This window comes from Pteronotus mesoamericanus, unplaced genomic scaffold (assembly GCF_021234165.1).
Source record: "Pteronotus mesoamericanus isolate MK-2021 breed Mesoamerican mustached bat unplaced genomic scaffold, CSHL_Meso_final scaffold_54, whole genome shotgun sequence".
In the NCBI taxonomy this organism is placed as follows: domain Eukaryota; kingdom Metazoa; phylum Chordata; class Mammalia; order Chiroptera; family Mormoopidae; genus Pteronotus; species Pteronotus mesoamericanus.
The window spans coordinates 8,935,269-8,948,295 of NW_026555321.1; the positions used below are offsets into that span (position 1 = coordinate 8,935,269).

A 13,027-nucleotide genomic window follows, 5' to 3' on the forward strand; every position below is an offset into this window, starting at 1 on the left:
TATCCCACACTTAAATAAAACAGCTTTTCCTTCCAGCTGCTTTCAAGCTGAAAAGAACAAAGATACTGTTTATGCCAAAGATAGAGTAAAAGTATACTTTTAGTACCTCAAATTTGCACAAATGCACTTATACTGTGTATTAAATGGCACACTTCAAATGTACCTACACTTATCCATATGTGTAAGTGTATATTTGAATACATAAACTTCTCACTAAAAAACAGAAATCATCCAAATTGAGTAAAAGGAATTCATTTTTTAAATAGCTTTCTCCTAACACATTTTTTGTTCTTAACTATTTTATTATTACAGCTGTCCCAATTTTTCCCTCTTTGCCCCCACCCAACTCCCACCATCAATCCCACACTATTGTCCATGTCCATGTCCATGAGTCATTCATATATTTTCTTTGACTAGTCCTTTCATTTCTTTCAGTTAATCCCCACCTCTCCTCTCTCCTCTTAGAGCTGTCAGTCTGTTCCATGCTACTATGCCTCTGGTTCTATTTTGCTCATAAGTTTTGTAGGGTTTTTTTCCCATTAGATTCCACTTATAAGTGAGATCATATGGTATTTGCCTTCACCAACTGGCTTATTTCACTTAGCATAACGCTCCAGGTCCATATATGCTGTTGCAAAACATAAGAACTCCTTTTTTACTGCTGCATAATATTCCATTGTGTAATTGTACCACAGCTTTTTTTATCCATTCATCTGTTGATGAGCACTTAGGCTGTTTCCAAATCTTAATTATTGTAAATAGCACTGCTATGAACACAGGGGTGCATATATTTCTTTGAATTTGTGTTTCAGGATTCTTAGGATATATTCCTAGCAGTGGAATTGCTGGGTCAAAAGGCAGTTCCATATTTTAATTTTTTGAGGAAACTCCATAATGTTTTCCACAGTGGCTGAACCAGTCTGCATCCCCACCAACAGTGCACTACAGTTCCCTTTTCTCTGCATCCCCACAAGGACTTATTGTTTGTTGAATTATTAATGATAGCCATTTTGGCAGGTGTGAGGTGATACCTCATTGTGGTTTTAATTGGGAACTCTCTGATGGCTAGCGGTGGTGAGCACTTTTTCAATTGTCTATGGGCCATCTGTATGTCCTCCTTGGAGAAGTGTCTGTTCAGGTCCTTTGCCCATTTTTGGATTGGATTGTCTGTCTTCCCGGTGTTGTTGTATAAGTTCTTTATATATTTTGGAGATTAAACCCTTGTCCAATATATCATTCACAAATACGTCCTCCTCTACAATGCATTCCTTTCTCATTTTGATGACCGTGTCCCTACCTGTGCAGAATCTTTTTAATTTGATGTAGTACCCATTTGTTCATTTTTTCCTTTGTTTACCTTGCCATAGGAAATACATTGGCAAAAATATTGCTATATGAGATATCTGAAATTTATTGATTGTTTTCCTCTAGGATTTTTTTGGTATTGCAACTTATATTTAAGCCTTTCATCCATTTTGAGTTTATTCTGAGGTACGGTATAAGTTGGTGGTCTAGTTTCAGTTTTTTGCAAGTACTGGTCCAGTTCTCCCAACACCATTTATTGAAGAGACTATCTTTACTCCATTGTATGCTCTTGACTCCTTTGTCAAATATTAATTGACCATAAAGATGTGGGTTTATTCTGTTCCATTGATCTATGTGTCTGTTCTTATGCGAGTACCAGACTGTATGATTACAGTGCCCTTTTAGAATAGTTTGATAGTAGGTATTGTGATCCCTCCAACTTTGTTTTTCTTTCTCAAGATTGCTGAGGCTATTCGGGGTCTTTATTTGGTTCTGTATACATTTGTGGAATATTTGTTCTAAATCTTTGATATATGCCATTGGTATTTTAATAGGAATTGTGATGAACCTATAGATTGCTTTGAGTATTATGGACATTTTAATGAAGTTAATTTTCCAAGCCATGAACATGGTACATATATGCTTCCACTCATTTGTATCTTCCTCAATTCCTTTCTTTAGTGTCCTATAGTTTTCCAAGTACAAGTCTTTTACCTCCTTGGTTAAATTTATTCCTAGGTAATTTTTCTTTGTTGCCATAGTAAATGGGATTGTTTTCTTAGTTTCTGGTCTGATAGTTCATTATTGGTGTATAAAAATGCCATCAACTTCTGAATACTGACTTGTATCCCACTACTTTGCCAAATCTATTTATTAGGTTGAGTAATCTTTTGGTGGAGCCTATAGGGCTTTCTATGTACAATATGATGTCATCTGCAAATAATGACAGTTTTATTTCCTCCTTTCCAATTTGGATGCTTTTTATTTCTTCTTCTTGTCTGACTGCTGTGGCTAGGACTTCTAGTCCTATGTTGAATAAATGTGGTAAAAGTGGACATCTGTCTTGTTTCTGATAAGAAATCCACATTCCTGACTTTTTTCCCAACAGATTTCTAATGAAAGCATGATTTGCATATTAAAAGTTTTAATATTAGAATATAGTCACAGATAACTGAGCTAATTTATAATGATTAAATCAACTCCATGTAAATAGGTCCAGCTTACCTATTCTCATCTATGTGAGAGTCCAGTATATTCATTAATTGCAGTGTGTAATCTAAAGTTTAAAAGGAATCAAAGATACTGAAGGAGTCAGACATATTCCATTTGAAATTGGAAAACCTAATTGCATTCCATAATTAATTTTCCCTGTGAGCTAGTACTGCAGCTTAGAGTCTTTTCAAGAGAATTTTAAAAATTACCAAATGATAATCTTAAAATTCTTTTAAAAGGCAATTATGTGAAGTCCTCAGTTGATTTATACTATATTGCTATTAGAAAAATAAAATTTAAAACTACCCCATGGCTATTTCCATATCCATACTTCCTTTGAAAAACTGCTTTAAAAATAAAAAATGTGAGTTTTAATGAAGAATATATACTACTTGTTTATATAAATATAAAATAAAAGTAAATGATTACATATCACTTAGTATCTGAGACAAAAATAACCATAATTAAAAACAAGTACAAGAAGAATAAAGTTTTTATGTTATAACTGTACCTACCTTTAATGTGATACTATAATGTCCGACGAATGCTGCATTTATCCATGATCTTGAATGCGGATCACCCAGGAATTCTATGTGATACTGTTCAACATCTCCATCGAGGTCATATGTGACATATTTCCCTTTAAAAGGATCAGGGCAAAGTATGCCTGGCCAACTTTCAAAAAAATATATTTTTAATTATTTTGATGCTTTAAAAAAGGCAGACATCAATACATCTATCCAATCATATATCAAATTTCTTCTATGAATTTTAATAACTTTTAAAAACTTAAGCATATTCATACTTATATATTTTAAAAGTAGGCTAATCATATCATACAAGTATCCAACTGTGTCTTTGTAGATATAAAAAGTCTGAAATAGTCACATACTTAAGATATATATAAGATGTAAAGAAAAAGAATTGTAAGACAAGAGTGATCTCCAGGGTTTATAAGAAACATTTATGTACTGCTAATAGGAACAATAAGAGAAAAAAGATTCATCAGACTCATGATAGAGTTGAATCAACTCTAGCCTATCAGAATAATTCCTAAAATGTTAACCCACAGACAGGGCTTCTAACAGTGCAGGAGAGAGCTGGCATGTTCCAAGCCAGGGCTGCCAAAGAAGCACTGGCGCTCAGGCTGCGATAACGCTGGAGACTGTAACCACTGTGGGAAAAGCAGATGTAGAGCTCAGCAGTTCAATATTGTCCCTTCTTCCCCCTATGTGCTCCATTGGCAGGTGAACAAACTGCTAAAAATCCTCAGTGCTGGAAGTAAAATTTATCCTTTACTAAAAATAATTTTTAGGGGTGTGTATTGTCATGACATAAACCTCTAGAAATTCTTTGATATGTTTACTTTTTTAAAATTTGGCAATTAAGTTTTAACTATCTTACCAATCTTTCTAGACTCCGACCTACTCTTTAGAAAATAAAACAGGAAAAAAGGTATAAGTAAGGTCAGAAAGCTGTGACTAAAAATGTACAGTAGAAATCTGACTGGATTTTATAGATCATGACCCAAAATATGCATATCTAATATACCCCAACATTCAAACATCTGTACAACTGTCAAGTTCTATCTCTGCAGAACTGCAGAGTGAAAAGATAGCAAGGTTCAAATGGGGAGACTGTGGCTCTAGTTCTGCCTTCTCCCAGACAAGAGGCCTCGAGCAGGGATCTGGGACTCACTGTAACTCTAGTTCTTCACTGTGCTGTTACAAAGTTTAAACGAACATGTGCTTTACACATTTTAGTTTTTTGGCAAATTAAAAAATTGTGAAGTGTCATCATTACGTAGTGAATTGTGTACTTGCTGCCATGACCCAATTTATAATGTTGAAGTCCTAGCCCCCAACATCTCAGGTACAGTCTTTACGAAAGTAACTAAGTTAAAAGGTGGGCCCTAATCCAATATGACTGGTCTCTTTACGAAAAGGGAAGATTAGGACACAGGCATGCACAGAGAAAACCATCGAAAGATACAGGGAAAGAAACCCATTTACAAGCAAAGGGAACAGCCTCAGAAGAAATTAACCTTGCTGACACCTGCATCTTAGACTTTTAGTCCCCGGAATGGTGAGAGAATACTTTTGTTATTTTTAAGCCACCCCATCTGTGATGCTTTGTTTTGGCAGCCTGAGCAGACTAATACAACCATATATGAGGTCTGCCTGGAAAAAGTCAAACCATTGTTAATATAACAAGAGCAGTTTGCATTACATCAGTGCAACCTGGCAACCAAGGAATGCACATGCATGAACAATGACAATGTCACTGTACGAGCCAGTGGGGGCAGCAGATGCCATTCAGTGAGCATGTGTACTATGCGGCTGTTGCATTCAAAATAAGTGAGTAGAGCAACAAATCTGCAACAAATTTTGTGTTAAGCTTGAACATTCCTCCACAGAAAGTATTTGGATGATTCAGAAGGCCGCAGCTATGGGCAACTGGTGATTGGCAGTTTCATCATGACAACGCACAGGCTCATGCATCACATCTCATGCAGAGTTGTTTGGAGAAACATCAAATCACCCAGGTGACTCAGCCCATCTACAGCTCAGATTTGGCACCCTGTGACTTCCGGCTTTTCCCAAAACTAAAATTGCCTTTGAAAGGGAAGACATTTCAGACTGTCAATGAAATTCAGGAAAATACAACAGGGCAGCTGATAGCAATTGGGAGAACTGTGTGAGGTCCCAAGGCGCCTACTTTGAAGAGGACTGAGGCATCATTGTTCTATGTACAACGTTTCTTGTATCTTGTATCTTTTTCAATAAATGGCTCTATTTTTCATATTGCATGGCTGGATACCTTCTGGACAGACCTCATGTAGTTAAGATAACTGGTACAACTGAGAAGTAGAAGGAATGATACCAAAATCTTTTTTGCCTTATTTAGATAATTATTTATAAACTAAATAAATTAGATAAGTTTAAAACTTAAGGAAAGCATACAAATCATGCTGTAAGGGATCTGAAATCATAAAAACACAACATCCATATATTGGTTGGATTTGAGTACTATAGATTATTGACATTCTACTGAATTTATATTAAAGTTACAAAGTCATAAATGTAGAAATGTATCTAGCACAGCCTACTATAAAAGATTTTACAGATTATAAATTAATAACAATGTAAACTAATAAAAAGAGTTCATGCTTAGTATTATTAATGTAAAAAATTTGATCCCAGGAACGTGACCCTTCCCAAGCAGAGTTGTGAGGAGGGGCACCAGTCACCAGGGATGGTGGATGTGAGAATGGGGCAGCTGTCCACTGCTCCCTGGATGGTCAGCAGAGTCCTGTGGCCCTTGAGCCTCTCTGAGGTGGTAGAAGGCTGCCTGGCAACCTTCCACCATGGAAAAAGAAGGAAGAAATTGAGTCAGACTATCTGGATCCCAAAGAAGCCTAATACTTAGGAAGAACTGGAAATGATAATGAAAAGTCAAATGGAGGTTCAGGACCTAATTGAAGAATACTATCTGGTTATTATAAGGTTCACATAACATTATGTTATTACTATGTGGAAGTTCTTATTGGGCTGTGCTTAAGAGTAAAACTCTTTTAAATCTAAGTCAGAAATCTACATTTCTTTTGGAAACCACTTAAAAGGAGAAGACTTCGATAGGTAAACAGCTAAGAATAAGTGGCAGCTGCATTAGAGACAGCCAGCTTATGGAACATCGAGGAACAAGTGGGTCCTTCAGCCTAATTAACAGCTATTTTAGAAGAACTAAACTGATTGTTGTATTTGTTTCAACTTTTTGTAAAATAGAAGGGGTTCGTGTTTACTACTATTGACTTACACCTTACAGCAATTTTAAAAAGGATTCCTGCCAAGCAATATCAAATTATACATGGCAACTACTCCATTCAGGATTTCTAACACTTAAGGCATGAAAGAAATATTTTGCAATTATGTATAAGGTGAGCTGCTACTTTTCGGACAGAAATTCTGACACAACTGCTTTTTACATCACACCTATTGGGTCCAATAATACTAAATTTAAATTATTACTCTATAAAATATAAAGAGATGACTCCTAAAAATAATTAGATGCCAGTAAAAGAAAAATTCTTCTGTTCACTATTTAAAACATGTTATATATAGAAAATATTGCATGTTGACTTAAATATGAGTCAAATGTCTAAATAACCCTGGCACTTTAGCATTTCTTCAGACGGTGCAAAGGAATTGTCTTGACTCCTAGTCTCTGTATCTCAGCTAAAACGGAAGGTACCCTTCTGTAGGAAGAGCTGCGCAGAGGCAGCAGATGTAGAAACATGATTACTTCCCTCCAGCTGCTACATCTGTCATCTTCTCTGACTTGCTGTGATTGAAAAAAGCTGCTCTCCATTTTTGCCCTCACTCTGACTTCAATTTCAGTTCCAAAACTCTCAATGATGACAGTGCATTGTGCGTATCTACTTTCCAATCTTTCACTTTCACAATGATGAGAAACTACGAAGCGTCTGAGGGCTTAAGGGTGAAGAGGGAGAGTAAGAGTAGGCAACCCAATGGAAGTGTATCAGAATTAAAAGGAAAGTGTATGATAAATGTTAGAATCTGTGTGTAGAAGAAGGTAAAATGTACAAATACAACAAGGTCAAAACGAATCTCCTTGGAGGAAAGGGGGATATTTTGACAGAACAAGAAGTAACTTCAAGGGAAGTGCAAATATATCATGAAAAAACTGATGTCTTATACATTTCTTATCCAGTGGAAATGATCTTTAATGATAGCTATTGCCCTCGATAGAAACTGAAGCTTAAGCATATATATATTTATATCCAATGAGAGGAAGTAGATGGCTGTTATTTTCAACAGTGGTTTGGATGTTTAAGGGAGAGAAAATTTTACTTGGACCTCATTCCTGATCTGTGAAAAACAAAATGGATGAGTTGGAATCATCAATAACTGAACGTAATCTGCCAAGAAATCTCTGGGCTGTGCCTAACTGCAGAGGCTGTTGGGGACAGGAAATTTCCCATACACACACACACACACACACACACACACACACACACAGCATATTAATCCACAGGCAAAGAATGCAAATAAAAAGTAATCCAAATATTTTATAATACTGAATGGATCTAGTAAAAATCTCAATTTATACATTTATATGTTATATCTAAAAAGTATCACTGGATTGGTTTGCTAACTTAAAGGCATACTTTATTACTAAACTGTTTTACTGCATTACATTAGAATGCAAATATATTTTCTACAAATTAATTTTCATATTCATGAGAAAGCATTGTATGTCTGTGTAAATATGCCCAAGGTAGTTATACTAAACAGAGCCTAGCTTCTGTTTGACAATGTGTCTTGCTATACTAAATAAGATATGTACCATTATTTTTTACTTGTAACTTCTATGCTCTTTTTAGCTAAATACGATGCTATTTTCAATTTTTAAAACTCAAGGCTGCTTAAACATTATGGAGATAGTTTTTCTCTTCCTTGTACATGCAGATATCCCTATCCTCAAGAACAGAGAGACAAAATCCAAAAGCAAGAGGCCGCATATGTATGTTTATAAGTATGTAAGAGTGCGCTATCTCACAATGAGGAGGTAAATATAACTATTCTAATTTGATTTTCCATGGAGCCTTCCTATTGGAAAAGAAAGTGCTATTCTATTTACAATTATTTTTCTTATATAAAGCTTAAATAGGCATGTCTAGATTACATCAGTATTTCTTTAGCTTTATTAGAGAAGGTCAACTCTTCTAAAAAAGACTAGCTCAGGGTTTCTGAGATTGAGTTTGATAAGATTGAGTTTCTGAGCCTTCAGAGCTGGGTATAAGGCCATGGGCTAAGGAGAACTGACCCAGATAATGGTACACTACTAAGGGTCTCTGCAGACAGGTACCTGGTCTTTCCACTCAAAAACTTCAGCATCTAAAAACATTGCTTAATTAAGAAATGATTTTTGCCTGTTTTTAGTAGATTAATTCTAGATTTATATTTTACTATTGCAATTTATACTGCTACAATCTTTCCAATAAGCAAGAAGGTAGTTAAGCTATATTTTTGCAGGCATTTTGATGATCCTGATCATAGATTAGAGAGAGAATTTAGGTACTGGAATCAAATATGCCTCATTTGTATTTCAAGTCCTTACCCTCAGTTATAAGCACAGAACTGCAAAAGGAATTCCTAATCAAATTTCTAACATAATATATCAGATAGAGTGACAAGAAACAAATCCATTTCATGAACTAGGTTATTGAAACTTCAGAATTTCCATTAGAAAATACAAACTCTCTACTTTCAAAATGTTAATTTTAGATATGAAAAATGACATGGGACTACAAATACCTTCATAAGTAACCTCATAAAATGAGTGTTGGTAGTCATGCCTTTCAAATATTTGTTCTTACCTAACTATTTAGTTTCTCTTCATACCCATCTTAATTATTATATAGAAGTCAAATGTACATATAAATTCATACATATATATTTTTATATATTCAGTATATTTATATATATTCGGGGGGTGCAAAAAACAACCAGAATTTATTTATTAAAAATTGTGCATTCATTCTTACATGTTTAAACTTCAGCCACTTTCAAAGTATTTTCCATCTGATGGAATACACCTGTCGAGATATTTTTTGCCACTGCTCAAAACAGTTTTTGAACTTGTCAATTTTTATGCCTTTTAGTGTTTCTGTGTTTTTTTTTTTTTCACTTCTTCCACATCAGCAAAACTTTTCTCTTTGAGGACTTTTTCATCCAGGAAAACAAAAAAAGTTACTCGGGGTGCAATTGGGTGAATAGGGAGGGTAGGGCATGGGGGTCATGCCATTTTTTGCTCAAAAACTGAACTCTCAGTGCAGTGTGGGCAGGTGCGCTTGTAAACCACCCATAATGAAATGGGCAAACGCTGAGAGTCTTCAAAAGAAATTCACTGAAGCCAAACACAGCCTCTCACAACAACTCCCTCTGGTACAGTGCTGATACAGATGGGTTCCTAGAACACTCACCTAGTGGGGGAAGCCTGTACTCTCCAGAAGATAATTCCAGTTTGGGGAGGGGATATATATATGTATATATTTTTAAAACATTTCACATTTGAACCCTGAAAAGCCCTCAGTAACAATGGGTACAAATCTCAGAGAGATTTCCACATTTGCAAAGATAGTAAATACATTAGTTTTCTTGGGCTGCCACAGAGAAATACCACAGCCTGGGTGGCTTAAACAATATAAATTAATTTTCCCAAAGTTTTGGAGGCTAGAAGTCCAAGATCAATGTGTCAACAGAGTTAGTTTCTCTTGAGACCTCTCCCTGGCTTAGAGATGGCTACCTTCTTGCTGTGTCCTCATATGGTATTTGCTATGTATATTCCTGGTGTTTCTTTGTGTGTATAAATCTCCTCTTCTTATAAGACCACTCAGACTGGATTAAGGCCCTCTTAATGGCCTATTTTAACTTAATCACCTATTTAAAGGCACCAACTCCAAATACAATTACATTCTGAGGCTGGACTTTTGAGGGACACAATTCAGCCCAAATCTAGGTCTGTGACATGAAGGCCTCTTGTATGTGTGTGCGCGCTATGTGTATGTTAAAATAAACTCATTACAGTCTCTATTAAAGCAAGCACATTATATTCTTCATGGAGAATAGTTCAATATAAATGCTAACAAGGTAACATGAACCAGAGTATCCCAGCTCTAAGAAGGTTAAGAGGGAGAATGTACTATAAAATAGCAAAGGACCCTTGGAAGATAGCAGCAATGGAATTATTTTGGGTTGGCAAAAAAGTCTGTTATGTTTTTTCCATAAAATAAAAGACACATTTTTCATTTTATCCAGTAACTTAATTGATTTGGATATTTTGAGTATGTCAGCTGTCTCCCACTCTTGGCTTCTAGTGGACAGAGGCCAGGGTGCCGCTAAACATCTTCCAATGCATAAGGCAGCCCCACAGCAAAGATTTCTTTGGCCAAAAAGTCATTAGAAACAAGAAACTTTGCAAACCACTTTTGATATGTTCAACCAGTCACAGCAACTTCTCCATACACTGCACAAATCTTTTTTTGCATTACAGTTGCATTTTTACCTTTCTTGAAATAATAGAGCATTGTATGTCAAAAATGTTGTGTATCTTCTTTCATCTTCAATATAAAAATGGCTGGACAAAAATTCACCAATTTTGGTTTTTTTGTAATGCATGTTGATATGACGGCTGTCACAATACAATCAACAAAGTTGTTCGAATGAAGTTAAAGACAACTAAGCACTACTGGAGCCACTATTCTGAAACAAAAAAAATGTAATGGGCTTTTTGGTCAACCCAATAGTTTTAGTCTCCTGACTTTCCCATAAGCATAGGTAGAACTATAATAGCAAAGGCAAATCCTGACATACAACATCTATAACAAAACTAAGTGATAAGCTATGCATATGAACACCAAAATGGGAACAGGCAGGTATAAACTACTGACAGTTACACATATTATTAGTATCTGTGTGTATGATAGAAACAGAGTGGGCAGGGGCAAGGCAACCAGAGTTCTGACGGGTTTGTGAAATAGAAACAGTATTGAAAGCGTCAGAGCTGTCTGGGCTCTATAGACACTTAAAACTCACCAACAGAGCTCCTTTTCAGAGCAAAAGCTCACACTGAAAAGAAACTGCTGGGAGTATAATCCAAATAGAAGAGGACAAGAACAATAAAAATAAAGAGCTGATACAAATAATAGTGAGGATACAACACTAAATGCACCATCCATGAAAGAAAGAAAAAGTTGGACTCCATTAAAATTAGAAATGTCTTTTCCGTGAAAGGCGCTACCAAGAGAATGAAAGGACAAGCCACAGAGAGGGGGAAATATTTGCCAAAGACATACTGATAAAGGACTGATATAAAAACAAATACACGTAACATAAGCTCTACTAGAAAATGAACAACTTGATTAAAAGCTTGCAAAAGATCTGAATGGCACCTCATTAAAAATGATATACACATGGCAAGTAAGCATATGAAAAAGATGCTCCACATCATAGGTCATGAGGAAATGCATATTTAAAACAATGAGATATGACTGCATACCTATTAGAATGTTCTAAATTTGAGAACACTGACACCACCAAATGCCAGTGAGGATTTGAAACAGGAACTCTCACTCATTGCTGGTGGGAATGCAAACCACTTTGGAAGATAGTTTGGCAGTTTCTTACAAAACTAACCATACTCCTATCATATGATCTAGCAACTATGCTCCTTCGTATGTACTCAAAGAAGTTGAAAACTTTATATCCACACAAAAACTTGCACATGGAGTTTTTAGCAGCTTTATTCATAGCTGCCAAAACTTGGAAGCAACAAAATGTCCTTCAGTAGGTGAATGGGTATACGAGTATAAAAGCTGTTGTACAGACAATGAAATATTATTTAGTGGTAAAAAGAAATGATCTATCGAGTCTCTATGCTCATGAAAAAACACAGAGGAAACTTAGATGCATATTACTAAGTGAAAGAAGCCGATCTGAAAAGGTTAGATCGGTATGATTTCAACAACATGGCATTCTGGAAAAAACAAACATATGGAGACAGTGAAAAGATCCAGGTTTCCAAAGAGGTATCCTCATATCCAGCCAGCACAGTAGAAGCAGCCTGCTAAAACATTTAAATAAGATCCAGAAAAATAGTATAGCAAATAAATACAAGATATAAAGAAAATCAAATGAAAATTTTATAACAAAAATACAGTAACCAAAATAAAAAGCTCAATGGATAGCTCAATAGCAGAATAAATATGACAAGGAAAGAACCAATGAACTTAAATAAAAAATAACAGAAATTATCCAAATTGAACAACAGAGAAAAAACAGACTTAAAAATAACTATTCTGACTTCCTTTTCTCTCCTTAGAGGACAGGAATCCATTTCATATAAAAGTATACAACAAGAAAGGATCATAGTGGGATCTAATATAAAGTTGTTATGGTAAAAATGACTAACATTCCTATAAAAAATGAAAGCATACCTTTAAAGAGATCAAAATTGTACCTGAGATTTTTAACATGGCTTAACAGAAATTAAGAAAGTAGGTTGTGAAAAATATATAAATTAGAATTAGAAAAACCAAAAGAAATAGGTGATAGGAGAAAAGAGATGATTTGAAAATAGAGGTGTCAAAACTCATAAAATTATAATTTTTAAATTTTTCATAAAGACTAAGTAGGAAGAAACACAAAAGACATTAAGCTCAATTGACAATACCTTCAGAAAGATAAAAGATGGAAAACAAAAAATAATTAAATTTTTTAAAATGAAAAGAGTTGAAGAAAAAGTAACACCAAATATAACCAAAGGAGAGCCACCATAAGAATATAAAAGTTCCAAAATAAGAAAATCAAAACAATGCAACAGAATAATTGCTTATAATTTTTTAAAACTTAATTGAAATAAAGAAGACTTGAAACTATATACTGCACATTGCATACTTGGAAAAATCAAAGCAGAATGGGAAACACTG

General features: G+C 35.0%; 1 protein-coding gene across 2 annotated transcripts in view; it reads right to left on the reverse strand.

Annotated features, from left to right (window-relative positions):
• ZCWPW2 (zinc finger CW-type and PWWP domain containing 2) overlaps nucleotides 1–13,027 on the reverse strand; it is a 93,837-nt gene that overhangs the window by 56,280 nt on the left and 24,530 nt on the right. For both annotated transcript variants that reach the window (XM_054595756.1, XM_054595757.1), the window contains exon 3: nucleotides 3,033–3,192. In XM_054595756.1, coding sequence (XP_054451731.1) covers nucleotides 3,033–3,192 — 160 coding nt within the window. The remainder of the gene's footprint in view (nucleotides 1–3,032; nucleotides 3,193–13,027) is intronic.